General features: G+C 37.9%; 1 protein-coding gene across 1 annotated transcript; it reads right to left on the reverse strand.

The window, feature by feature from the left end:
• Nucleotides 1-560: 560 nt before the first annotated feature.
• pgap1 (post-GPI attachment to proteins inositol deacylase 1) lies at nucleotides 561-25,183 on the reverse strand. The gene is made up of 26 exons (XM_041806531.1): nucleotides 25,034-25,183; nucleotides 22,390-22,543; nucleotides 19,693-19,868; nucleotides 18,124-18,295; nucleotides 17,594-17,754; nucleotides 16,297-16,349; nucleotides 16,146-16,212; nucleotides 15,878-15,983; nucleotides 14,961-15,019; nucleotides 13,767-13,850; nucleotides 13,448-13,497; nucleotides 13,260-13,311; nucleotides 13,096-13,173; nucleotides 11,930-12,005; nucleotides 11,776-11,849; nucleotides 11,640-11,691; nucleotides 11,188-11,254; nucleotides 10,994-11,099; nucleotides 10,727-10,765; nucleotides 10,419-10,603; nucleotides 9,979-10,209; nucleotides 8,668-8,803; nucleotides 7,953-8,003; nucleotides 7,250-7,461; nucleotides 5,124-5,228; nucleotides 561-5,015 (listed from the first exon to the last, which is right to left on the reverse strand). The coding sequence occupies exons 1-26, from the start codon at nucleotides 25,163-25,165 to the stop codon at nucleotides 4,877-4,879; spliced, it is 2,817 nt and encodes a 938-aa protein (XP_041662465.1). The 5' UTR covers nucleotides 25,166-25,183; the 3' UTR covers nucleotides 561-4,876.
• Between the last annotated feature and the right edge of the window lie 1,706 nt (nucleotides 25,184-26,889).

The following is a 26,889-nucleotide window of genomic DNA, read 5'->3' on the forward strand; positions in this document are numbered from 1 at the left end:
TCTGCTTGAGGTTCTGCTTTCACCGTGGGAGTGTGTGCAGTCAGAATATTAACCATATTAGAAATCTCCCTGAACAGTAGCGAGAAGCTGCTCAGACTGTCGTTGGGCCATAGTCGGCTATAGTGTCCCAATGTGCAATGCATGGCAAACTACCAAACACGTTGAAAGTCTGTGAAAACTGAGTCTTGCGACTCAAACCTTGTGTCTGAGTTGTCTGAGAATTGAACAGTTTACGCCCAGTTTTACAGTTTTTGTTGTGTTCGTGCTGCAGAAGCTACTGAGATTATTATGGCTTTTACAGCCAAATCTGATGCTCCTTTACCACCACCGAGAACAGCATACACCAGGTGTTCTTAAATCCACCACAGAAAACAACCAGAAGGGCAACTAGGAGAAAGTTTGTGGCAGTTTTCTGTAATCTTCCTCTCTCTTTTGGTACATTTCCGTGTGAGCATTACAGCGCCACTTACAGGCTTGGCATGTATACTACAGCGTATTCAGTTGTTTTCAGTGGTTCCGTGCTTATGCGGATATTTTCCTGAAACAATCCTGTGTTTACGGAAAACTTTTTCAAAACGAAATGGAAATATATTGTTTTCGTCTATGAGTGGACAAGGCCTTATTCACTGAGAAGTTCTGCCATTAACAGTCTATGAGTGTGGTAGCCTGTGAGCTCAGGAGAAGCACATGTGTACAATGCCATTTGGTCCTGTTGCTCTGATTGGCCCGTCATGAATGTGAAAGACAGAATGTTCCTCCAATCACCTTCAGAGAATTTTTTTAAAAGTCCTGCCCTTCCCAAATGCTTTCTATGGGAGCTTTCCGAGATGAATGTGAATTATATCCATGCAATGGATATTTGAAACTGTCTATCAGATGTGTTAGCTTAAAACAAAATATGTGACCAAAGAAAAATAACTTTAAGACTTTCCTTCAAAATAAATGCATGCCACGGAGTTTTTGCCGTATAATTTTTTCCAAGCACACATCCGTGACACTTTTTGGGTCCCAACCTTCCAGTTAAAAACCAAGGCTTTAAAGGAAGGGAGGACGCACTCTGTTTACCACACACGGCAAAATGGACAAAATCAGTGTGATATGACAGCAGGGAGGGTGCCAGAGGACAAGTATTGATCTGCTCTGAAGGTGTAAAAATTTGCACATATTAATTAAAATCCTGTTAAAACACTTATTCGATAATTTATACAAGGCCTTTTGGTGAGAAAAAATGTGTGTGGACTTATATTCATAGGATAAATTTGATTATAAGGTAAAATCAAAGCCGATTTTTAACAGCACAATGTCACATTTTAAAATGGGGGCTCAGCCGTTTCTAAACAGAAGGGAGGGCTCCATGTAAAAAAAGGTTGTTAACCATTGATCTAAGTTGTTATGGTCCTGAGAAGCTGAAATAGTAAATTAAGTCTCAGATCTTCATCCAGCACCTTCTGTTTATGTAAAAAACAGTAAAAAATCATCAGCAACGAGAACTATAACAAAAATCCTTGGCCTACATGTCATTCCAACACACTCCATTCTTAACACACTGCAACAAAGTTAAACTGTTCTATATGACAGTTGTCAAGATGGTTTGAAGCAAAACTGGCATTAGATTTCTCTGTCTGAAAGCTTCATAACCTCAAACATTCTTCCTTCTTCCTCAAATCTGTATATCTTCCTTAAACACCTATCATTAAAGCCTGAAGTGTAGTGATATGTAGGTAGCCACTGCACAGCCGAGATGATTTTGGCCAATATGCTATGCAGATTAGAGATGTTTCAATGCATTTTTTCATTCACAATTCTGATTCCAAACCTACCATATGTGTGAATTTTGGTTCATGCTAAATAGCCGTACTATACTTTCCTCCACTTACTGGCAAATAAGAACAAAATAATTCTTGCATTTACCAGAGACTGCAGCAGTGCCGAGCAAAATATATTCCAATTGCAAATAAATGTAAAATGTTCTACCATAAGCTTGAAGTTGTTTAAATCTCCAATCAAACTATAAATATGAAACAGCCATAATACTGAACAGACATCCCATAATCCTTCACTAAACATAAATCTGGGGCTTAAAGGAAGTAATCAGCTTTTTAAACTTTACAAGCTGCAAGCTTCAACAGAAGAACATACAGAATCAGCTGTAGCCTAAACCATATCTAAATACTCCAAACCATTAGGGATTCTGGTCTTTATGAACCTCATGGACCAGTATCATGTAATTTGCAGTACATCATAAGAAAAACGTTATAAATATTCCTTTAACTACCATGATTCTCAGATGGCAACATGTTTCTTAGGCTTATTTATCTCACAATCACATCATTCACTTTTGGTTAACCAGTCAACACCAGTGCATTGCTGCCAGCTTTGCACATTTAGACAGACTGGAGGAAGCTTTGGACATTTAACACAACACTTGTGTCTTTAAAGTAATCATCTAGATAATTTACTAAAGTTTGATTCTCTAATTGTGTTGATTAGACTTCTGTTTTGTAATTTTGATTAAACCCAGAAAAGAAATTCACTGATCAGTGAATTTCACTGATGTATATCCAGAATAAAGACAGAAGTTTAGTGCAATTAGTGTGGATTTCAACACATGAGTTCCTTCAGTACTACCAAGATGTTCCTTCTGTTTTATCTACTTATCAGCTGTTTTTTTTCTTAACCCAAAATTGAGCTAAAGACAATAAATGAAAAAGACTGCAGCAAAGATATTTCTCTAAAAAAACTCGGCAGGAAAAAAGAAGGCAAAAGATAACTGAGCTGCCAGATAATTCACTATGAAACTTGAATCTAAAATACCTTCATAGAAAGGTTTAAGTTCCATAGACGGCGATTAGATTCTTTCTTGAATGGTGAAAAATGTAAATAATGCAGAATTCACTGAATAAAAGGGCAAAAAGGGGACGCTGAGTTAAGTGACATTGAATGGGGAATCAAGGCTTTCAAACATCCATAGCATAAACATATCCCTCTGCTTTCTCTCTGTTTTCTTGGCTCATTTATTTCATGCAAAGTAAATATGGCACTGTCATTTTAGACCATAACCCGCATGCTTTAACCAAGTGGTTCTAAATTTGTCTAAATCTATCTGCTGATAGACCAAATGAGAACCATAGTTCTCAGTGATCCATTATGGGGGCCCAACAAGTATGTTGGTCTGTTAGATTTATTGGTTATTATTAGGGATGCACAATATTATTGGCCTGTTTTGGGTATGGGCAGATATTGGCTTAAAAAGCAAATATCAGTATCGGCAGCTATCAAAATTTCTACCGATATTTACGTCTAATATTTTTGCAGTGAACAATAGCATATATCGACTGTAAATTTTGGCCATGTATCCTAACACATTAGTGGAGTTTTAGGCTGGACCTACAGACCTTTGCAGTTAAGGTCTTGTTTTTTATTTAGAACAAGTGCACACAATACTCCTGTAGATATTACTCTGACTAGCTACCCATGAGAACAATCTGAAGGCTTGCAATCTGTGTCACTTCAGCATGAACGGAAGGAAAACAGGGTTGGTTGTCACACAGTTTGGTGGTCACACTCATTATATCTCCCGTTTTTCCCATTAATATAACATTGTGACAAACAACCCCATAGTGTGACAACCACTATGTGATGGGGTTGGTTGTCACAATGCGTCAGAGTGTCTTTTATCATTAATTTGTTTAAATAAGTTGGAAAATGAGAGGGATACACATTTCAAGCCAACACCTTAAGCTTCAATTTAATGTAGGGATGACTTAACAGATGTTTTGAAAAGTGTGACAACCAACCCTGTTCTTCCATATTAACATTTTCAAGGAGGTGCAGGTATAAATCAGGCTTCATACAGAAAAAAGGATTGGGGTCATGCAGAAATGTGGTCTTTACACATTTTTTCCCCAGCATAGCTCGAGCTCTTTCCTACTCCATAGTTAATAATATTCTCAGCATTGTTTGTAGAATACATAGCCTAGCATCACAGCTGTTGGACTGCTGTCCAGAAAACTGTCTAATAAGAAATTTTCACTCGAATGTATTGAAATAAAATGAACAATTTCAAGACACTTGAGTGAAATTTGCCTTTTATATCCTGTGATAAGCTGTAATAAGATGTTAATGAGATCTACTAAATGGGAATTAGACAAAAACACTTGTTTAGACTTTAGTTTTTGCAACAAGGAGATCGGAACTTTTCTCTTCTTAGCAACGCAAAAGATAAGACCTACAAACGTACAGTATTTTCATTTTGCTGCCATTGTCACTGTTGTAAATCAAAGAGTGGATAAAGTAAAATGTAAACATGATAACTTTGGATTTTCCTTGTGGAATGATGTATACACTACCACTGTTTTGTGGCATTGCTGCGGCAGTATAAAGCAGAGAAACACAGCTTTACGTCTTAGCTAAGCAGTAGGCAGTGTAGGAGTTTACAGCGCAGTGACACAGTGAATGTGTCACTGTAAGCACTAAGAAATAAAAATAAAAATAACACTTTAAAACACTAACACCCTGTTGTATACCTCTAGTATCAGTAGCTTCACTGGTTGTGGAGTTGTTGCTCCATGAAGGCAGAGCTATAGATATACAGAGTAAGGCAAACTTGGTTTCAGGTCAATCCTTCGCAGCCATATTTGCACCAAAGGTTCCAGGGCTATTACAGACTCCTATTTTAAAACATAGTGTAATCACCATGGAGCTTTTAGCACTAACATTGAGCAGACAGTTCCCCAAGCTATGTATGTCTATGGCTCTGCTCCATTGCAGCTAGATGGAGCGAGTCTTTATGGGACAAATCTGCCCCGGTCAGCTTTAGTGAGTTCAAAAAAGGCTTGTTATGGTGGAGATGTGGACTGAAACCTGTCAGATACCGTCAGAGCAGACTACAAAAGGCCAGAGGGACTAGGGCCGCCAACAGGAAGTAGGTGACTCTGTACAGGTGGAGCGGGGAGAAGGTTATCATGGTGATGGCCAAGGGGAGAGGGAGGCAGGATGTCAGAGGCAGGAGTTTACTGAAACAGAAGAAGAGGAAGTTAGTGAAGAGGGATCCTTCTGCCATTTTAGGGACAGGACAATAAATCTCACAGGGTGAGCATGCATTAGTGACATTGTGTCTTTACCTGTTGCTGAGTTTTAAAGTGTTGCAGTTAATAAGCAGCATGTACACTAGAATAAGAGGCACAAGGTGTGGCCAGCAAGGGTCAGGATCCAACAGGTGGGAATAACTGCAGAAGATCACAATAGAGTTTTAACAAAGACAAGGTCATGACTATTTACATTTTTTGTGTAATGTAACTTTAAAAGCAACTCATTATGCAATTATGTTAGCTACCAAGAAAAGAAATACGTTAGAATTACTTTTGGGTTAACCATTTGTAACACATATCAACTGAGAAAGTGACACAAAACCAGCTTAATGTTTGTCTTTGTACGGTGTTCACCCTCTTGGATGGCATACCCTTTTGTTGATTTTATAAACCAACCACGATCAATATAATTTTACTTATTTTTATTTCCCCCAAAAAACTCTTAAATGTCAAAGTGAAAACAGATTTCTAAAAAGTAATGTTGATTAAATAAAAACATGTAATGTAAAATAAGAGACTGCATAAATATTCATCCCCTTCAAGCCAGTATTTAGTTGCACTTTTGGCTGCAATCACTGTACGAAGTTTGTGTGGATAGGTCTCAATCAGGTTTGCAGATCCGGACACTGCAATTTTTTACTCTCTTCTTCTTTGCAAAACTGCTAAACAGGGACAGCCCTTTTCAAGCCCATCTGCGTTGACCCAAACACTCCAGAACATTCACCTTGCTGTCTTTAAAAAATTTCTTTGTAGATATTGCTGTATGCTACTAGTCAAGTCATACTTTTCTTGCTGGCTGAATAAGAATGTCCCCCAGGATTTCCCGATAATTTGCTGCAATCATTTTACCCTCTACCATTACAAGCCTTCCAGGGCCAGCTGCTGAGAAGCATCCCTACAGCATGATGCTGCCACCCCCATGTTTCACAGTGGGGATGGTGTGTTTGCGGTGATGTGCAGTGTTTGGTGCCACCAAACATAGCATCCTGTCTGAAGGCCACAAAGCACCATTTTGGTCGCATCAGATCAAAGAGCTTTCTTCCACTTGACCATGGAGTCTCCCACATGCCTTTTGGTGAGCTCTAGTCCAGATTTAATCTGAGTTTTCTTCAACAGTGGCTTTCGCTTTGCCACTCGCTCATAAAGCATTGACTGGTGAAGAACCTGGACAACAGCTGTTGTATGCAGAGTCTCTCCCATCTCAGCTGCTGAAGCTTGTAACTCCTTCAGAGTTGTCATAGATGATCTAGATTTTTAAAGTCTTTTTTAGTAATTTTCTATGTCAAAAAAGCCAAATTATATGGTTTATACATGTTTATAAAATCAATAAAAGGGTAAAACATCCAAAGCAATGAATATCTTTAATAGGGACTGTATATGTAGACTCTAACTTCATTTCACAGCCTGATTTACAGCCCATAATCTGTATGTCTGCAGACAAATGAACCCATGGGATAACCTTTCACATCTCTTCATGCTCACAATTCAACAACAAACAGGGCAGAGGCATACAGTGGGCCAAAGGCTTTCTGCATTACACACATGCAGCATAATTCTGCAAAGCTCATTAAAAAAGTACTGTGGCAAAGCTCACGGGCGCTTATGAACTTATATTATTTATATTACACAAATTTAGTATATTGGGGATATTTCCACATTGTAAGGTTGTTCTCTTTTCCATCTCACTAGCTTAATCTATTGACTACTCACAATGACACAGCTGTTTATCTTGTGCTAGCACACAGCTACGTGCCAACAGGAAGGAGAGAAACAGAAACTGTGCAGACGCTTCTGGAATTTCTTTTTTTTGTGGCAACAGAAGGGAAAGGAAAACAGGGCAGCTTTCTTTCAGTAACACACTGCAACAAAAGATTAAATTTAGCACTGTCACTGATTACCCTATATGCATTACCCCAACACTTCTCATTACAATTACAATGATGTACCACTTTGTTTGTCAAGTAGCTGGCTAAAAAAAAAACAGATAAAAAAAGACCCTTTTATAGCTGATATAAACATGCTTATAACCTGGTTCAATACACAGCTTGAGTCTCCATACTTGTTTTCCACAAAGACTTGAAAACAGTGAGCAGTTTGTTCTCTTTTTAGCTCTTTGAGGTTCTTCTGTTCTCTAACATTTTTTATTTTTCATTTGGTACCTCAGGTTGCGGATCCAGTGGATGAGTGAGGGTGCGATGAGCATGATGGGCAGTGTGAGGAGCGCCGACAGGCAGAGGTGGAGCTGTAAGTCATCCCTCACCTCCTGCAGAACACACTCTGAGAGCAGGGGGGTGCCGTTACATTCTTTAGGTTTGCTCAACGATTCAGCATCGACTGTGCCATTCTCAGCATCTTTGTGTTTCCTGGGAGCCTGAAAAGATGATTTAGAACTAAATCATTTCTATGTTATACATAAGGTATGCATGACATTTACTGGGGCAATAACATTTGCCTTTCTATTTTTTAAACATTTATTAAAACCAGTTTGCTTTTAGCCCAAGATGCATATATGTGATTTTTTTTTCAAAATTAACAGATTAAAGAGAAGAAAAAACGTCTAAGCAGACAATAAGTGAAGTTGTTAGATAGGTATGTGCATAATCTAACAACACTGTTAATAGCACAATGACAAAAATGTTTCTTAATATACTCTTTTTTACAGTTGCATATATGCATATGCATACAATTGAAGGATTAAAAAGCTTTTATTTAGCTTATCAGTGTTAGACATGAGATCAAATTAATCATTTGTGCAACAATAAAAATACAGTACAGAGAATTTCTAAACCTAAATCCACAGTCAAACTACTCACAGACCTCAAATCATCAGCACCAGCAATACAAATATACCTGATTACTCACCAGATTCAACATGTGACTCAAAGATCTTTCTGTCATCTGCAGTCTCAAAACCTGAACATGCAAAAGTTATAAAAAACGCAAATGTTAGTGCAGATAAAAAAAAAAACAATTACTTTTTTCATACATGCACAAAGCAAAAAAAAAGACAAAATCTGCATATGCAAACACAAATTTACACATTTTCACTCCACCTTTAACTGTTTTTTTTCCCCTCCAGGCCACTCATAAACTTTCTGAAGTCAAGGTAAATCAATGTGTGAAAGAATGAAAATCAACCACGCGTGGGCAGACAGAGTTGAAGAAATGCAGTTTGCTTATCATAAAGTCAGAATGCATCCAGTGTAATGCGCCTAATGAAGACTTTTCTGCTCACCACTACAGTCTTACCACATGTTCTCATGCACTACTATGCATCCAATAACATGTAGCATTAATATAAAGACAGAAACTGTCATTTTAGTCCTGGATTCTGTTGCTTGCTCCACAATCTTACAATCTGGGATTACTGCAGCATCTTTTCACATCATGTCTTGCCTTTTGAGACATCACCCTCATATCTAAGAATGGAAAACTGCCCATTGAAAGTTTGTAAAAACCTTGCAAGAGAGCATGATTGAAAACAGCTTTATTTTTTGAGTGGCTAGATTATTACTTCTATTATTACCAAAGGACACAGAAGTGCTCTTAGATTGTATTTAAATGTTGTAAGACTCACCCTGTAGAGGTGGAACAGAAAAGCAAAACAGATTGATAAAGCCCCGCAGGATGTCCAACCCAAAACAGCCAGACACAGAGTGATGAAGAGCTGGGTCCGCAGTCTAAGGGTGCCACAGTCTCTGGAGACTGATGGTCTGCATGAAAAACAGAAAAAATGTGGTTTTATCATACAGTTAAATCACAGCTGAGACATATTTAAAGGAGAATTATATTACTTTTAAAATAGAGACTTTTCCAACATAGTAACTCAACTTAAGTGTCTGACAACATGGCAAAATGGTTTCTTTTTCATCAAAGGTTTGATTCTGTTTTTGAACCCAGAAGCAGCCTATAGATTGGTGTGTTTGAGCGTCAGACCCGAATGGAAAAAAAAATGTTGTTTTGCAGAGTATTTTCTTGTTTAAATGTGTGTTACAAAAATGTTACATTAGCTATGAACAAACAATTTTCACACATATAGTTCTCAAGCGGTAACTTTGTTTAAAGGTAGAGACAGAAACTCCTGAAACTCTGAAACTCCCATGTTCATCCTGGTTAAACTGTGCTTTTCCAATACAAAATCTGGAAGGTTTGGATTTATCCTTTGAATTGTTTGAATTGTTTGAATTAATATGACAGTCCATCTTAGTAGCAATCTTTTCCTAAATGATAACAGATTTTTAGTGCAGTTTAAGTTGATGCAGCATTATCAGATGCATTTGCATCCTGCTTTATGCTGCAGTGCTTGTAGCCTGTGTGCAGCTATGAAACAAATCCAGAAACATTAATCATGATATCTCTCTAAAGTAGGAATGGGACAAAATATTATTATCAAAATGCAGATTTGCAATGCAAATATTGCTTTCTGAATTTTTGAAAAGTCTTAGCTTTTAGAAAAATTAGTTATTGTGCCCACTGCATCATTACTTCATAAATCTTTGTAGAGGTGTTCATGACAAAAATAAGGCTTGTGAGAACAGACGTACATGGTAACAGGTGAAATTGGCACCAAATGAGGAGGAACTGTATTAATCCTGCATTTTCCCTTTTTTGAGGCATTTTATACTCCTTATATTAAAACGGACATGATTTATTATTAAGTGACCTTCTTAAAATATAACAATTATCAAATAATCAGTGTTTTGTGATTTTATTGTATCACATATCCCATTTATTGTATCACATTGTATTTCACATTATGAGTTACTCTGTAATTTTCACCCCTAATTAAGAGCCTAAAATAATAATACAGATGCCTGAACTTTGATAAACCAGAATGTCCCCTTAAATTTGATAGCCCATACCTCAGAGTTTCAGTGCCCAACCCTACCTGTGCAGTGGGGCTAAAAAGAGGGAGACCAGTCGTATAAGGAGACGGAGCAGTGTGCTACCCCAGTATGCCACAGCTGCCGCAAAGATGTACAGCAGAGGGGACAGGAGATGGGGCCACTCTTCAGCTGGGACATCAACTTCTTGAAATGTTACATCAGGGGTGGTTGGAGGGAGGGAGTCCATGAGAGGGAGGAGGAGCATTGACCAGCTTTCTTGGAACCAGCTGCAACTACGGGGGGGGGGGGAGAAGAGAAAAATAAGAGGGTGAAATCAAATGACAATCTAAAATATAATAATAAAGTGTTATAATAAAAAAAATAGAAAAGCAACATCAAGATAAAAGTCAAGAAAGGCTGTTAGGTTTGATAATAAGCTCTTAAAAAAGGCCAGAAAGTAATGTTGCAAAAATACCATGTAAGACTTCAAGAAAGACTTTACCTGAGTAACACATGCAGAACATAAACAGGCAGGCTGACTTTATGAGGCTGAAGACCCTTTCCCACCACCTGACTCATGTCTGCAGCTCGCCTTGACTTAAGAATGGAGGACAGCTGCCCCCCACAGGCCAGGAGGAGCGTTACAGCTGTGTACACCGGCACCATGGGACCACAGAACCTCAGAATCTGTCAGGGAGGAGGAATAACATCCTGAGCTATTTTCATCTAAATAAAAAGATGAAGAAAAGTAAACTTAAATTCATCTCCTCAAGAATTTATAAGACATAAAAAGACACAGGAAAGTAGTACCTGTCCCAGGACTCTGGGTAATGAAGTTCTTATTGACACCTGCAGGGAAAATCAGAGGGTAAACACACTGTTATTTCATTTAAAGTTCTAATAACCTTAATTCAGGTTTTAAAAAATCACAACTCTTATCTTATCAGCTGTGATTAGCTTGTACAGCTTGAGCCTAATCTCCTCCATAAAACCTGAGAACTGAACCCTCATTGACCTTCACCATGACAACAAACACAGATAAGGGCGGTAGTTTCTTCGGCAGGTCAGAAGTATTACCTTGTACTGGCAGTTGGGGGCAGTGTGGAGCTGCAGGAGGACACCAGAGGTGTTGTCTGGTCGACTTGTGTGAAGCATCCCTAAGATCTCAGTCACTGACGGCACACTGGAGACAGATCACATCATTTCATGGCAGAAGCAGGGAATTTATCTGAATACGAATCACAAGTAAGCACAGAGATGATTTAACTGACCTGACCGTGGTTAAAGAGTCCTCTCGGAACCAAGGTACATTCATTCTGTACACATTGGGCAGTCTGTCTGCAAACAAACAAACAATATTCGTCATTATATATTTTAACATGTGCATTTGTGTTGAATTGTCACAATACAGAAAGAGATACTAATAAAAATCAAATAACATTCAAAGGTGAAAGGACAGAAACACACCACTGCCATGCAAAGGTTTAAAAATTGCAGACAGAATGGTACAAGAATGCAGTTTAGATCATATGGGAAGTTTGCTTGCAGTTTTTTCCTCCTCTAAGCACCTGTCTCATTAAACAGATACATTTTAAGCTTCTGCGTTTTTCAGTGCCGTCATCGATAAAATCAATGAGATTGTGTCTTTTAAAAAACGTGCAAGTAAAAGTCTGGAAAATCTTTTAATCTGTGCTTCAAGGTGAGCTTCTGAAAAACAACTTACCCTTGTGTACTTTGCACTGGCTTGCCACATTGATTCTGAAAGCCTGATAGACCTAGAATAAGAAACCAAAGGGTTCTAAATTTAGAGATGGAGCAGAAACAGAGTAGTACACAGCCACTGAGATGATGAGAGGTACCTGGTGAAAATGTTGCAGTCTGATGGTGTGGAGAAGTCCAGACGAGTTGACTGTAACATCACTCACAGTCAAACCTGGAGGAACAACAGTCCATGAAAATGTGCCTTTCCTTTCCCATTTTTTGAAGTAGAATAACGACAGTTTTACCACTCACCAAAGGACAGGACATGTGGCACCGCCACAGACAGAGTTAGAGATTCTTGTCTCTGCCACTCACACTCCACTGTGTACTGTGAATAAGAGAAATTAAAGTCAGTATAGCTTGCATGCAGACATGTGATCCTTCCTAATAACAGGCAAACATCAGATGGTGGCAGGAAGTGAAAACACTAGCTGGGAATTGTTGGGAATGGAAGAGAGTATGCTAACTCTAGATGTAAAAATATCAAAGAATTTCTGGAACATTGGACATTATTCCTATGCTTTACAGAAAAGAGACTTTCCTCACGGGTTGACTGATTTGCATGGTGTGGAGGCAATTAATTTCACAAATTTCTTAAGCCTTCAGGCCTCCTACTTCACTTCTATCCAAAGGCATGCATAAATCTTGGTGCAATACTATGTGTGGCTGGCAATGATCTCATATCAAAGGCAGCACTGATTGTCTACCGTCTTGTTTTTGCCTTGGTGAGTATGTTTGCTTGAGAATCACATTTTTTGTTGTTTGTTTTATTTAGCTCCACAAGCTGCTAAACAAACCCTACTCTAGCGATATCTTGTTTCTGAAAATATTGCCACTGTAGTCTGTATTACTTTATATTCTAGCCAGATTTAAATTGTTAAATAGCAAAATGACTGTAGCCTTTTTTACAAAGTGAAAACTGCATACACAGGCTTTGTCTTACTCTGCTCCTGCAGACTTTGGACAGAGGTTTTTAATTCATATATGCAAATGTTTCTCTGTAGCCTTTTTAAACTTAAGTGTCACTGCTTCTAAGTCTTGAAAGTACCTCTTTTCATTTTTTAATAGTTTGCAGAGCTGCAAACAGCACTAAACTTTGGCAATTTGACAGCACTGCTCTATGCAGAAATCACATCCTGCCCCTCGTCTGCAGTTCTTTGGGCAACATCAGCAAACCACCTATAGTATTTTCTTCTTGAATATCTTGCAGATTTTCTCTGTTACTGTGTTCAAATTTGCAAAGGGCAAAAACTAAATACTGTAAACTGGAAAATGCCATGAACCTACACTCATGCAGCTACTTTGATAGGCTCCAAACTTTTATCTAGCACTGTCATCTCTCAGGATTTCAGAGAGAAAAGAAAAAAACAATTTTAAAAAGTCATATCATCACAGAGAGAGGATTCCTCATCCTGTACCTGTCTGCCGTTGAGGTTGGAGGCTGAAACAACCAGGTGAGTAACTGAGGACAAGTCACTGAGACTCAGAATCAGGACCTGTTGAGGAAAACAGACTTCTATGAGTAAACAACAGCAACACAACAATGAATGAACTAAACTGCCTTTCTGTAGAAAACGGTCACCTTGTATGGAGGAAGAAGCTCAGTGGCCATGGAGAGATCGACTGCATGCACACTGGAAGTTCATAGAGTAAGCAAAATGCACTGAATTATATGTGCCATCTACTAAAAGCACAAATTGTATTACATCTTCACTGACAAAAATTAAAGACTGATCAGAGCTGCAGTATATAAGAAGATGACATTTTTACCAAGAAGAACCGTTCTTATGCACACAACCATAGACCCAGCTCGTCATCTCCTGTTGGACAAGAACATGAATTACATTTTTTTTCCCAAGCCCTTTATCATACATATAAAAAAGCTCATATTGTTGATGTGTTTCGCTAATGTACCTGGTTTTGCCATCTTTCAAAGGAAACTAGCCTTCTAGACTTGTAAAAGTGTATAAAACCAAAGTAAACCACACTTCTTTTGTATACTTGTAGTGCACTGATGTTTGTCATTTGTTTCACAGATATTACAACAATTACCATTTTATCTTATAAATTTAAGTAGCTGAATACTCACCAGGTTGCTGCTCCGGCAGTAGAAGTGGCTGTAGGCTTTCCTCCGACTCGACAGTGCAAACAGAAAATATTTGACCTGTCCCTCCTGCAGACAGAGAGCAACACAACACTTAACACTTGATATTTCTTTTCCTTCTTTAGATGGTCTTTTTATTTAACCAAACAAGCAGTCTAGCTGCGATGGATAGAGTAGAGGGTTACTCGTCACAAAAAAAGAAGAGTTGTAAAACAAAAATGGGTGCTCTTGATAAACAGGGGAAAAATATGAACTATAGAAAAAGATGATACTTAAAAGCCTGGTCAAAACAGGCTTTTTAAATGATTTGGCTATTACAATAAAGGCTTTTAAAGTATTTCCTTCCTCATTGTATGTGCTTAGAGCCCCTGCTTTCCTCCTTCTATATTAATCTCTCAGTATGTATTTAGTTTCTTTTTCATAAAAATAATCAGTTACTGAAAAAAACACATTTCCCTTGATTTCTGTTGCCACATAACAAGAAACTCCTCAAAGCATCTGCACAGTTTCTGTTTCTCTCTCTTGTTAGCATGTAGCTGCATATCTGTAAAAAAAAATGCAAACAAATCTATGGGTGTCTCAAGATGCATGGATAGCTGGCAAATTCAATAACAAGCAAGAGAGGAGAGCATTTATTTCAATAGTTCAAAAGCTTGTGCTGTGTTGTTTTTATGGAAACAGCTGTGCCTGATGTAATGCATCTTTCTAGCTAGTTGATATTTTGTTTGCATTTTAAAAAACTGCCAAATGTTATTATTTTATTCCTGTTATTAGGCTGAAAAATTTCAGATTATAGTCTTTAAACAAGGCTTCAGGATGATGATAGAGTTGGCACATTCAAAAGTAGATTTTCAGTAGGGCTATATGAAATCTGGACAATATCACCAACACATAGAGTTGCAAAAGGACTTTAATGTTTGGTGATGCAAACATACTCTAACACTTTACTTTTCCAAGTATAGTAAAGAAACAAGATGCATCCTACTAGTAACAGCCTTGTTAAGTAGTAACGTTACCCACACACTGTTGAGGAGTCCTCTATTGTTTAAACTAGTAATGAAGCTTTTCCAATTTCCCTTTAGTTGAGAAGGGACTGTAGATTTACTCGTCACTTATTATTGTTCCTGTTAGACTGCGTTAAAGGAGTTCAGATGGCATATTGGTAAAAAAATCCTGTACCTTTGGTGTGCTGTAAGCCAGACGCAGTGTGTTAACTTCACTCCACGCTTCAGGAAAATCTGAGCAACAAAAAAGAAAAAGGAAAAATGACTTATTTATCAGACAATTCAATTTCATATCCATAAAAAACCCAATGTCTAAATTATCAGTTTTTGAGATATATTGATATACTTTTAAACAACATACAGGGACATTATTATTTACATCAATATAGTTCAGCGGTTCTCAGCTGGTCTGGTGTCTGTACCCATAACCACCTTCTTAATGTGACCCAAATTCATTAAATTTGTAATGAAAAATGGATAGTTTAGACTTGAGATTTTTAAAAAAAACTGATAAAATAAAGATATGGGAGACCTGTCCTTCAAAAAAAAAAAGCTTGTCATACATTTTTTGCCACATAGTTTTTTCTCCAGGCACACATGCGCGACCTACTGAAAAAGTACTTCACAACCCCCTTTTGGGCCTTGACCAACAGCTGAGAACCAAGGATATAGTTTAAGTTGCTGCTGATTTGAAAAAAGGGCAGCTTTAATGCTCAGTAAATAGGAACAGTAGTATGCTCACTGACCATGAGATAATCTTTTTTATGCTGAAGCTAGATAGGGAATCATCACTTTATTTTATATGAGGAGCATTTATTTATTTTTAAAAATGTGGATAGTTATTTTATTTCCTTTTTTATGAGTAAGTTCACATTGTATTGAAGGCTGTTCTTAAAAGTGCCAAGTGCGACATTTTGCCCTTGTAGGTTTGAGTTCAAGTTGACGTCGTTGTTGTTACTTCTTAACATACACAAAAAATACTGAAATACAACACGTACTGCCACTCAGCTAAAAATCATCAAGGTCTAACTTCTGGACCATCGACCAGCCCTGTCAGAAAACATGAACACATCTCTCTGTTTTCTCTCTAACCTAAGATGGAGATGGAGTTGTCCTGGGTTTCTCCCACCATCCTCACAGGGTGTCTGATGAAGTGATGGTTCAGGATGGCCATTTTCTTCTCAGGGTTGTCTGTGAACTGAGAGAAAAGCAAATTTGTTAGCTTTGAAACTAAAGGCCAGCTCTTGAAATGAGAATTAGTCCTCTCTGTCAGCAACTCCTATTATTTCTTTTTATATCAACTTAAATAAGATGAACAAATTCAATAAAAACTTCTCATAATAACTTTTGCTGTTCTTACCTGTCGGGTTTCAGGATCAAGGAGGTCAAAGAACGCCCTGACAGTAGCAAGAACGAGCTCTTTGCACCTGAAATAAAGACAAAAACACTGAGTTTAGTTCATATACATACTATTCAAATATAGTCAAAGCCACACAAAACTTAAAGCTTACCAAACAATAGACAGATGATCAGTGGACACCCATGTCCTGGGGACTGCAGTCGCCTTGAAACAAAGAAGAAAACATTGAAACAAAAAGAAAAGAGAAGTGCAGGACTAAACCATCTCAAACTCCAGACATTCATGGTAATCCTGAAAGTTTGCTGACATTTTCTGGTGCAAACACATAGAGCTGTTTCAGTTCATCATCACCACATTTTGATGTTTTGTACAAAGGTGTTTGTCCAGCAAATACTCATACCTTTTGTTGCACAGAAACAGACACCACTACAAGACTCTCTCCCTCCTGTAACTCTACCAAAAACCCCTTCCTCACCCAAACCAGTAAATTTATTCAATTTATAAGAGCGCAAATGACATACTCTTGTGAGGTACATGAGATGTTCTCGAATAACAGGGCCTGAATGCCCTGACTCTATAAAGAAAATTTCAGGAGTTAGTGAGGGAAATGGGCTTTTCACTCTAAACACTTTTCAGTATTGTCTGTCATGGTCCTAACAGGTGTCCTAACAAAACACAACTTTGCCTTCCTAAGGTGGGCATTCACTAAATGACTTCAAGCCCACTCTGTAACAGTCATGGCGGCATGGCAGCCACTGTGCGACTGTAACATTTATGACTCACGACCAATGCTCAAGATTTATGAGCTCATATGGTCTGATAGTTAGCCACAACCTGAGTGCTTTTACTGAATGAGTGCAGTCAGGATGGACTGAGACAAATATCAAAGAAGTTTCCCTTAAAAAGCCTTTACAGATGGAGGCTGAAGTCAGATTTATTGTCTCATTTGTGTGGCCCAAACAGCAATGAAAATGCCATCTATCTCTTACACAAAGCATCGCCTGCAAACCACTAACAGCTAAATAATAAAGAAATATTCTGTCAATTAAGTGATGGGAACCCCAGCTCTTTCAAGTGAGCACGATGTTTTGGTTCAGCGCGGCAGTAAGACAATTTCAGCTTACAAATCTTTCTTCCTCCATCTTTAATAAAATCAGCCAAAATTTAGCAATGTTTTGAGCTTTAACTAATATATGTGTATTAATTTCACTGAAATTATTTGTTATTATTGAACCAAATTATTAATTTCCGAGAACAAAAACTTATTTTGCATGATGTTTGGCAAAAACATAATTGTTTTACCATTGAGCAGTATCTGTGCCTTCAACATACGATGTGATGCATTGATCATGCCATTATTCTGAAATTTGATGATTTGGGAGTGAAAAGGTTCCTGCTGTGGAAGGAACCTTGATGATAAGATTAACCAATTCACAAGCAGTACTTACCACCAGTGACATCTTATTTGGGTCTCCAGGGGGACAAGGTAGAGAAATCAAACCAGAGCGAACCTGATAGTCACGGTAACCACCCCCAACGGACAGAACCGTGACATTCCTGAGCTTTTTTGCCTGGTTTACCCACTTCTGCCTCACTGCAGAGTAGAAATCTGCACGAATCAAGGAGAAATACATGTTAAGAAACAAACAAACAGAAAAAGGCTTGCAACTTATCTGTATTTCAATATTTTTCTGCAATTAAGTACAAAAACACTTCCTGTTTTGCATACACATATAAATCACTCATGCATTTTGGAATAAACCCGCCTACAATTAAGTCTTTAATATTTAGTTTCTTCCATAGACACTGAATTAAAGTCTTTAATGGCTTCCTCTTTAAAAAAAATATACAATTAACTGGAGGTTCAGGGTATTCATATAACCAATAAAATCAGTTGTTATTTTCATTCATTTAAAATCAGGAATTTATGGCTCATCTCTATGCAGGTATTAGGGATCAAGCTTGAGGGTCTCCTTACCCAGCAGGTAGGGGTCCAGGGCTAAAACTGGTGCCAGGTGAGGGGAGGCCTGTGTGATGATGAGGGTGACTAGATTGGTGTTAAAGCGGGGCAAAGTGAACAGCGCCCGAGCCACCACTCCTCCCATGGAGTGACCAACCAGTACCACGCTCTGAGGGGGGGTCTTCAAGTGCTGACAGAGGAGAGAGGGGTACACTATTAGACCAAGACATTCCATTAAACCATTTCTTTAACAGTTATACAAGTCTTTGCCAAAAGGGCAACTGGACTTGAGAAACCACTTTTGAACCAAGATGGTGGACTAAGACACTTCTTATCCCCTTCATATAATTCAACAGCAATCTAAACAACACTTTCAGGCTGGATCACAGGCCCCAACATCATGCAGGCAGGACAAACCGGGAGAGGCCCAGAAGGACATGCTTTCAGGTGAAACCAGGTCAACGACCCTGCAAACAACTCTCAAGTGACTCAGCTGTGAGCAACTCTCAGGTGAACACCCAGTTCATTAACATGTGGATAGTTAACTAAGGGTATAGATTCCAACTTTGGCCCCACTAGAAGTGAAGAAGCAGTATCTGCCTGGTAAAAAGAATGCTTTCACTGCCACCCTAATATTGCTGATGCTGATTAGTGTTGACCTAATGGTGGATTAATGTTGGGTCTTTCAAATACAAAAAGTATTGTCGAGATTTTTTCAGATCTAGATTAAATCAATCTTGAAACGGCCAGAATCATAAGAATTGTGATGTTGTAGTGATGTTACAGCATGATATTTATACACAGCCATTGTGTAGATAATCATGATAGTGAGGAGAAAACACAAGAACAGCCCAAGACCATCAGGTTTCAATGTTAATATTTGTACAACTTTCGGTTAATTCTGAGCAGAATTACAGGATTATCTGTTTTAATTTCTTTGTTAATGGAGTAACAGTTATTTATCCAATGCTGCCAGTCAGTAACATAGTATTCAGTTTTTTCAGCAAACATCTCTTTTGTTTGCATATCAGCTAATAAAATGCAGCTTTCTTAGTAAATTATTTAATAAAGTTGGTCTGCATCTGCAGGTTTCTTGGTCTATGGTGTGGTTTAATTTTACTCTTGACCTCGGTTTTTCCTTTGTATTGCCCATCATGATTCAGGAAGTCAGTTGTCATGGTTTAGGGTGACATTTGACCCTCTCTACCCTTTTTTTGACTAAGCACAAATAGTATAATCTAATTGGAGCTCTGTTAGTCATATCGTGTTGCTTTTAGACCTTATATCCAACACCTGGCTGCCATATTCCTTTTAACACTGATGAATGCTGCTAACCAGCAGTCACTCTGATGGAAACCACCTTAAAGCTACATTTGAAATAAACATAGCCTGTAAATAGACCTTTGCAAGTTTATTTTTTTCTGCCTTACCTCTCTGATCTCCTTACAACCCAAGTTTTAAAGTAGGGTGTTGAAATGTGATATATTCTTGGTAACTAAGCCCTACACTGAAATATCACTCTGACAGCCTCATCTACCAGAGTGTAAGTAACCCTGTCTGATGAGTAGGTGATATTTGGAGCCTGACCTTGTACAGCTTCAGGATGGCCTTAATGCTCTCGTGCAGGAAGTGAGTCTGCCTGAGCAAACTGCCACCGTAAAGCGCTACCAGCTCCTCGTTGAAGTCCACGGTGAACACGTTGAAGTGGAGTCCTCCCTCCATGTTTTCAGCCTTCCTCAAGGCCACAGAGCCCAAAGAGCGAGCTTTACAAAGAGAAGACATTTTTTAGAGTTTAACAGAATGATCAGACTCAGTGTTTTATCACAGACAGAATTAAGGTTGAAAAACTGGGTCATATAGATGTCTGGATGCGTCAATGCAATCAGAAACTTATCACCATGCGCTTGTCTTTTCAGAGTAAATCATTTTTAAAGCGTTTCACATATATTGCAATGTACAAAGGTATTAAAAATGTCATGTTCCTTTTCATTACATCAATATGAGACTGCAACACAGGCTACACAGGCTCCATCTTAACCTTTGAAGACAAATTCATTCATCCAAAAAAAAAATAAAGTTGATAATAAAAGAATATCCACAAAAAGAAAATGGCATCGATGTAATGCTCAAAAAAGCACAGTTTTACTCAAAGAACAATAAAGTTGCATGTCCACTGGAGCCTTGATTGGTTACAGTTTCTTAAAAAACTGTTATTATCATAACTTATTTTTCAAAAGGTCATAACTGAACATTTAGAACAGGGGTGTCAAACTTTATCACAGCAGGGCCAGATTCTGAATTTAGCTCTGAGAGCCTAACCGGGTCAATATTTAACCATAAACTGTCACCCTCATTTTCATCAGTAAAGAATTATGGGGGGAAAAACTTAGCACTGATGACAAATGATTTTGAGATTTTAAAGTGTCAAAATTATAAGTTTAAGGCTCAAATTCTAAGATAAAACTCAGGCTACTTAGTTCAAAATGTCAAACACAAAATTAAGAGTCAATATAATGTTTTTAAAAGGCAAAGATATGAGATGGATAGTCCAATCCATCAGTTTAAAAGGTCAAAATATGAGATCAAAGTCCAAACCAAGAGTTTAAAAGGTCAATATATGGGATATTGTCTCTATTTACAGATATTAGCCCATAGAAAAATAATGCAGTATGATCCAAATCTGGAGCTGAAATTTTTCTGAACAATTGCATCATGTGATGCTATAGAGCAGCGTTGACATTTTTAATGTGCAGGAGAAGTCTCCCGTTGGACAAATTCTGATCCGCTTTGTGTTCAGGCCTTAAAGAAAATGTCGACAGTGTGGGAGTCTTGAACCGTCTCTGCAAAAGATCAGCAACATGCAGTTGGTAGGACATGTTCTTGTGACTTCTGAAGAGCAGCTACTACCCAGAACAAATCAAATGTAAACAACATCAGTACGAAAATAAGAAATCAGGTAAATTGTTACTAATATAACTATATCAGGCTCTTATTTCACAATAGTGTGTCTATAGTAAACATTTCAATAATGTAGCTGGAAATTTTCAATAATAATCTGAGCTTCTAATTGGAAAAGGCACCTTCAGTGGATGTATTTTGTCGGGCTACAGCTATGACAGCCTGTTCTGTGGCTGTCAGATGAAACAATCAGTTTAGTCCCCAAAACAACAAACTTATCCAAAAATGGGGCCCAGGGTTTACTGATACTGGAATTCATCTGTAATGCCTTTCTTCTTTTTGAAATGCAGCAATAATTATTCATTCATTGCTCTTCTATGTAAATTACTATCTTTAATCTTGAATTATTGATCAGAGTTATCACTTCTGGAGTGTCTTTAGATCCTTGGGTAGCTCTTTGTGACCTAAAAACAAAACTATGACTGCAGCTGAAGAAGCTCATTAATTTTACATAACCTGTGTAATTTTTCTGAATGGAAGATCCCTGAAACATTCCAGTAACAATCTAATCTTATATGGCAATACTGTAGTCCTAATGCTGCTACACTAAGCTGCTGCAATGTGAAGTAAGGAAGCTTAACAAACACAGCTGCTGTTAACAATATGTCAACCTGAGGGTTCAATGTAGGACAAGACACTTCAAGGATCTGACAGTAGCAGTATTATTATTACAAACATTACAGAGTCACTACAAAATCTGTTTGTTTTCATGTGAATTCATGTGCGGGTGTTAAACTCCTCCACACAACTGATGACTAGAAAAACAGCCAACATCATATCAGGACGGATTCTTATTATCAAGAAAGAAAACAGGATTATCAGGTAGAGAAAGTCCAGTGAATACAACCTACTTATGCAACAATAGTGCAAACAATATATTTATAATCTTATCCAATCTTCTAACCCAGAGCCATCAAAATACATACATCTTATAAAGTGGATCATGATTCATCGTGGGCATAGTAGTTTTAGCCATTCCCCCATCATGATTTAAGAGTCTATTTTTAGCTTACTATTTTCAGCTGCAGATTAATTAAATAATACTTAAGTCTTTCCTTCCAGTGAGTATTTATAGCAGCAAGTTGATGTGACACAGCTGAATTATAGTAAGCAACACTGTAGGTGTATGCTTAGGCTAAATATAGATATATGTCCTCTCACTGCTTTTGGACAGCAATGAAACTCATCCACAGAGAGAGAAGAAACATCAGAAATAACAGCCACTTGAATGTTTCTGCTGTCATAACCTTCTATAAATAAGTAATGTAAATACTTAAAAATGCCTTGAAATCATCATGTTAATCTTTGTTCCATATGTGCTTCTACCTTGTTTGTGACTGCCTGCATTTCCAGGCAGAAAGAGCACAGGCGCCCCGGTGAGTTTGAGTGCTCTGGTCTCCTGGGCGTACACTCCTTCTCCGTACAGGTAGAGTCCATACGCCGGGTACAATCTGGCCACACGTCGAGGCAGAGCCACACGCTGTGAATACAACATGAACTATATCAGAGACACATCAATGTTTGACAGACTGTTAAAAATTGGTGACACACAACGCATGTAACTAAATGTGTTGTACATATTTCAAAAAAGCAAACCCTGTTTGATTAATTTTTGTCATCAATTTTTTTGGCTGAAATTTCTTTCTTTGATCATAGCCCTGTTGTCTCTTTTGACTTGCCAAAGGACAATAAAACAACTGTACCGCGCACTGTACACATTTATTTTCAAACAGGTAGTCAAAACTAGGCTCCTAAGCTTTCTTTCCACTCTTATTTTTATACCTATAGTTTGTTCTGGTTTAATATAAAGGGGTTTGACAGATGTTAGATGTGTGGCATTGCTGTGTTCTCACACTGAAGGCCTCATGATAATCTTTCAGGGGAAACATCCTCTTTGGATGTTTTATCCTTTTCAAAGATTTTCCAAATCAATCGTGGTCAATATAATTTGGCAGTATTCCTAGGCTATCATTACACTATGAGGACAAAAGAACACTCCGACAACTGTTGTCCACGTTCTTCACCAGTCAAAACTTTAAGGGAGAGTGGCAAAGAGAAAGCCCCTGGTGAAAAAAACTCAGATTAAATGTGGACTAGAGTTCTTTTTTTTTTCTTTTTTTTTGTTTATACTTCTCATCCAACCACAATCTTTTTTTTTTTTAATTCACCAATAAGTGCATGCAAACAAATATATGTGAACAGACAGATAAACAGGTAGCAAGTTGTAGTGTTGATTTACAAAATTATATACATATGATGAAAATAAATAAGAGACAAATTGATGTAGACAAAGAGAAGGAAAAAGAAGGGAAAAAATCAAGGAGAAAAGAAAGAGGACAGAAAGCAAGCAAACAAAATAATAATAATAATAATGACAATAAAATAAAAAGATAAAGGCAGAAAGACAAAGGAAGAGGGGAAACAAGGCAAAACAGTGTAGCAACCAAGTGATCTTGCATGAACTAGAGTTCACCAAAAGGCATGTGAGAGACTGCATGGTCAAGTGGAAGAAACTTCTTTGGCCATCAGACAAGACGCTATGTTTGGTGGATACCAAAAATGCACATGCCCATAACAAACATCATCCCCACAGTGGTTCCAGCATCATGCTGTGGGGATGCCTCTCAGCAGCCAGCTCTTGGGGGCTTGTAAAGGTAGAGGGTAAAATGAATGCGGCAAACAACAACAATCTTATTCAGTCAGCAAGAGAACTACAGCTTGGGACAAGATTTATTTTCCAGCAGGACAACGACTCAAAGCATACAGCAAAAACACAGAAATGGTTTCAAGACAACAAGGTGAACGTTCGGGGGTGGCCGGGTCAAAGCCCAGACCTCAATCCAATAGAGAACTTGTGGCTGGACTTGAAAAGGGCTGTTCACACCCGATCCCTGTGCAACCTGACTGAGCTTGAGCAGTTTGGCCAAAAAGAATGGAGTAAAACTGCAGTGTCCAGATGTGCAAGCCTGATTGAGACCTATCCACACAGACTCAGAGCTGTGATTGCTGCCAAAGGTGTATCTACTAAATACTGATTTGAAGGGGGGAATGTTTATGCAGTCACTTATTTTATATTACATATCTTTATTTAATTGACATTACTTTGTAGAAATCAATTTTCACTTGACATTAAAGAGGTTTGTTGGAATTTGTTTTTGTCAAAAAGCCAAACTATATTGACCATGACTGATTTATAAAATCAATACAAGGATAAAACATCCAAGGGGGTGAAAACTTTTTATAGGCACTGTATCACATGTGCTAGCCCTGACTCAGGACATAATCTCCATTAATAACCACATGTACACAGGGAGAAATCCTTTATGAACTCTTTGCATTGCTCTGCTCTTGCATATAACAAAAAGGCATGTTATCCTGTGTGCAATAAAGCTGATCCCATCCCATACAGTACATGGCCCCCAGCTGTGCTCCACTTCTGGACAGATGAACACATTAAAGACGACCTAGATGGCATTAATGCTGTCATTTTCTCATCAGATACTTCTTCTACCTGACTCGTAGTAGTCTATGTTTACTCCTTGCAAAGCTGATAACCTGCTGCTGAGAGGATTCAGGGATCAGCAGTTGATTTATGGTTTTATAGCCCAGCTAATTTTAGCTAATCTAATCCGAAAAGCTTACCAAACACACACCTACAACCAAGCAGGTGAGCGTGTGTATTACTATTAATAGAAACCATTGAGGAAATACAGCACAGACCTTTTCACTACCGGGTAACGTTAGCATGTGTCAGGAAATAGCTTAATTATGTGTAACATGGAAATATTTTTGGTGTTTTTTATGTAAAGCAACATTTTATTCACTGAATTAAGAATGAATGAATAATTGAGGGAAGATAGCAATAATGTAGTTAGCTTCAAGCTAAAATAACGTCACAAACACGATACGTTGTTAGCTAATGTATTGCTAAATAAAGGTGTCAGGTGTAATAATTAGCCTGGATACTCACCCTGTACTCTGGATATTCAAACATATAGGTCATACTGCATCTGTTCTCCTCGAAGCCAGTCAGCAACTCTCGCAGGCCAACGGCTAACAGACCCAGAGCAAACCCGTAAAAGGCCACTGTGACAGGTTTCATGGTTCAGGTGTGACCGTGGGTTTCAGCTATCACAGAGGTTTAATCTCCATGTTTTCATTTTTTCATCCTGTCAACTCCTCGCCGTGCTAGACAGATACCACATAGGCTGCTGTCACAGTCACCGGCGGAGCCACACAACAGGAACCACATTCTGTACAAACAGCTGTGACTGGCAGGTCTCTCAGCCAATGGGGAGAGGGAACTTCAAAACACGGACCAATAGCATTGCAGACAGCGAGTAACGCGTTTAAATGCCTGAAAACACGTTAAATTTAAATTTGATAATCAATTCCAGTAAATCTCTTAGTAATAAATATTCTTACAGTTTTTAATATTATATATGTTTTTGCTATTGAACCGTACATGTCTTTTCAGTTTTGTGATGACTCCCCCTTTTTACCTTGAAAATGAATTTAAAAAAAAATGAGGGCTGACGAAAAATTTAACTTTTTAATGGCGCTTAATCTCAGAATATATTTATTCGCGTACCTTTGATTACATTTCAAAATTAGATCGTTTTGCATGCAAAACAATCAAATTTTTCTGTATTAAACTAAGGATTATTCTCCTCCTGTTTGGATACAGATTTGGTTTAATAAGTAGATGAAAGATTATGATATGAGAGGAACTTTTTATGTATTGAAAAGAAAATAAGCGTACAATTAAAAGATATATGTTTGATGCACAGGGTGTAGGTGTCTTTTGACTTGTTCACTAAGCTGTCTGAGCATATTTTTTTAAAGTGAAATGAGACATTATTACATTTAAAAAATGTGCGATAATTGTGGCTCTTAATAAGTCTTAATTAATGTGATTAATCTTGACAACCATAGTTATTATACCAGGGTCTTTTTTGTCTTAAATACCCAAAACACAAGACAGTAAAAAGGGATGTCAGGGAAGTTGTACAGCCATTGGAAGCATGTACATTTAAAAAATATATATTTTTATACATACTTAAAAATGTATTAATACGTATTCACATTCACATGAACTTTAAGTCCTGGACCAATAGGACTGCACACAGTGTGCAAAACTTTTAACTTAATGATTTCTATGAAGCTTTATTACTAGAAAATCCTAGAAGATCCTCAGCATCTAGATCCTCACAGGTCTCCTGCTCATCTCTTCCTGCATACCTCAGTCTCCTCCTCCAAGCCACCTCATTGGTTCCTGGTCCAGCTTCTCATGAGTCTACTCCTCATCTGATCCTGCATCCCTTATCAACACCACCACCAGTGTCTAGACTCCATGGGGGGTTATCCGATACCTGCCGTTTAGTCCATGAAGTCCTCACAATGGAATCTAATCACCAAAGACTTTACACATTTCTTTTTCATTACATTTGTAAAGAAAAAAAAAAGCTGTATACTCATATTGAGTCTCTCCTTACTGAACTTTAATAACCTTGGTTTGCATGAATATTTGTATGAACACCCAGAGGTGGAAAGATACAACACTATTAAACTCAAGTAAACTACAGCTTCGTTAGTTAAAATTTACTTATTACTTTCTGAAGTAAAGTAATAAAAATGTACTCAAAGTAGATGACTGTGTAGTTACTTTTGATACCAAAGGAGGTTGTTTTGTTAATGTTACAGCTTTATGATAAATTAAAATGCAACACCTGTTTATGGATTAAGTGTGGAATCATTCTCTCACCATGTGCTGCTGACAGCTGTCTAAACAAAGCCAAACAACTAGTTGATTTCATGTCTTCGGCA

This window comes from Cheilinus undulatus, linkage group 15, assembly GCF_018320785.1.
Source record: "Cheilinus undulatus linkage group 15, ASM1832078v1, whole genome shotgun sequence".
In the NCBI taxonomy this organism is placed as follows: Eukaryota; Metazoa; Chordata; class Actinopteri; order Labriformes; family Labridae; genus Cheilinus; species Cheilinus undulatus.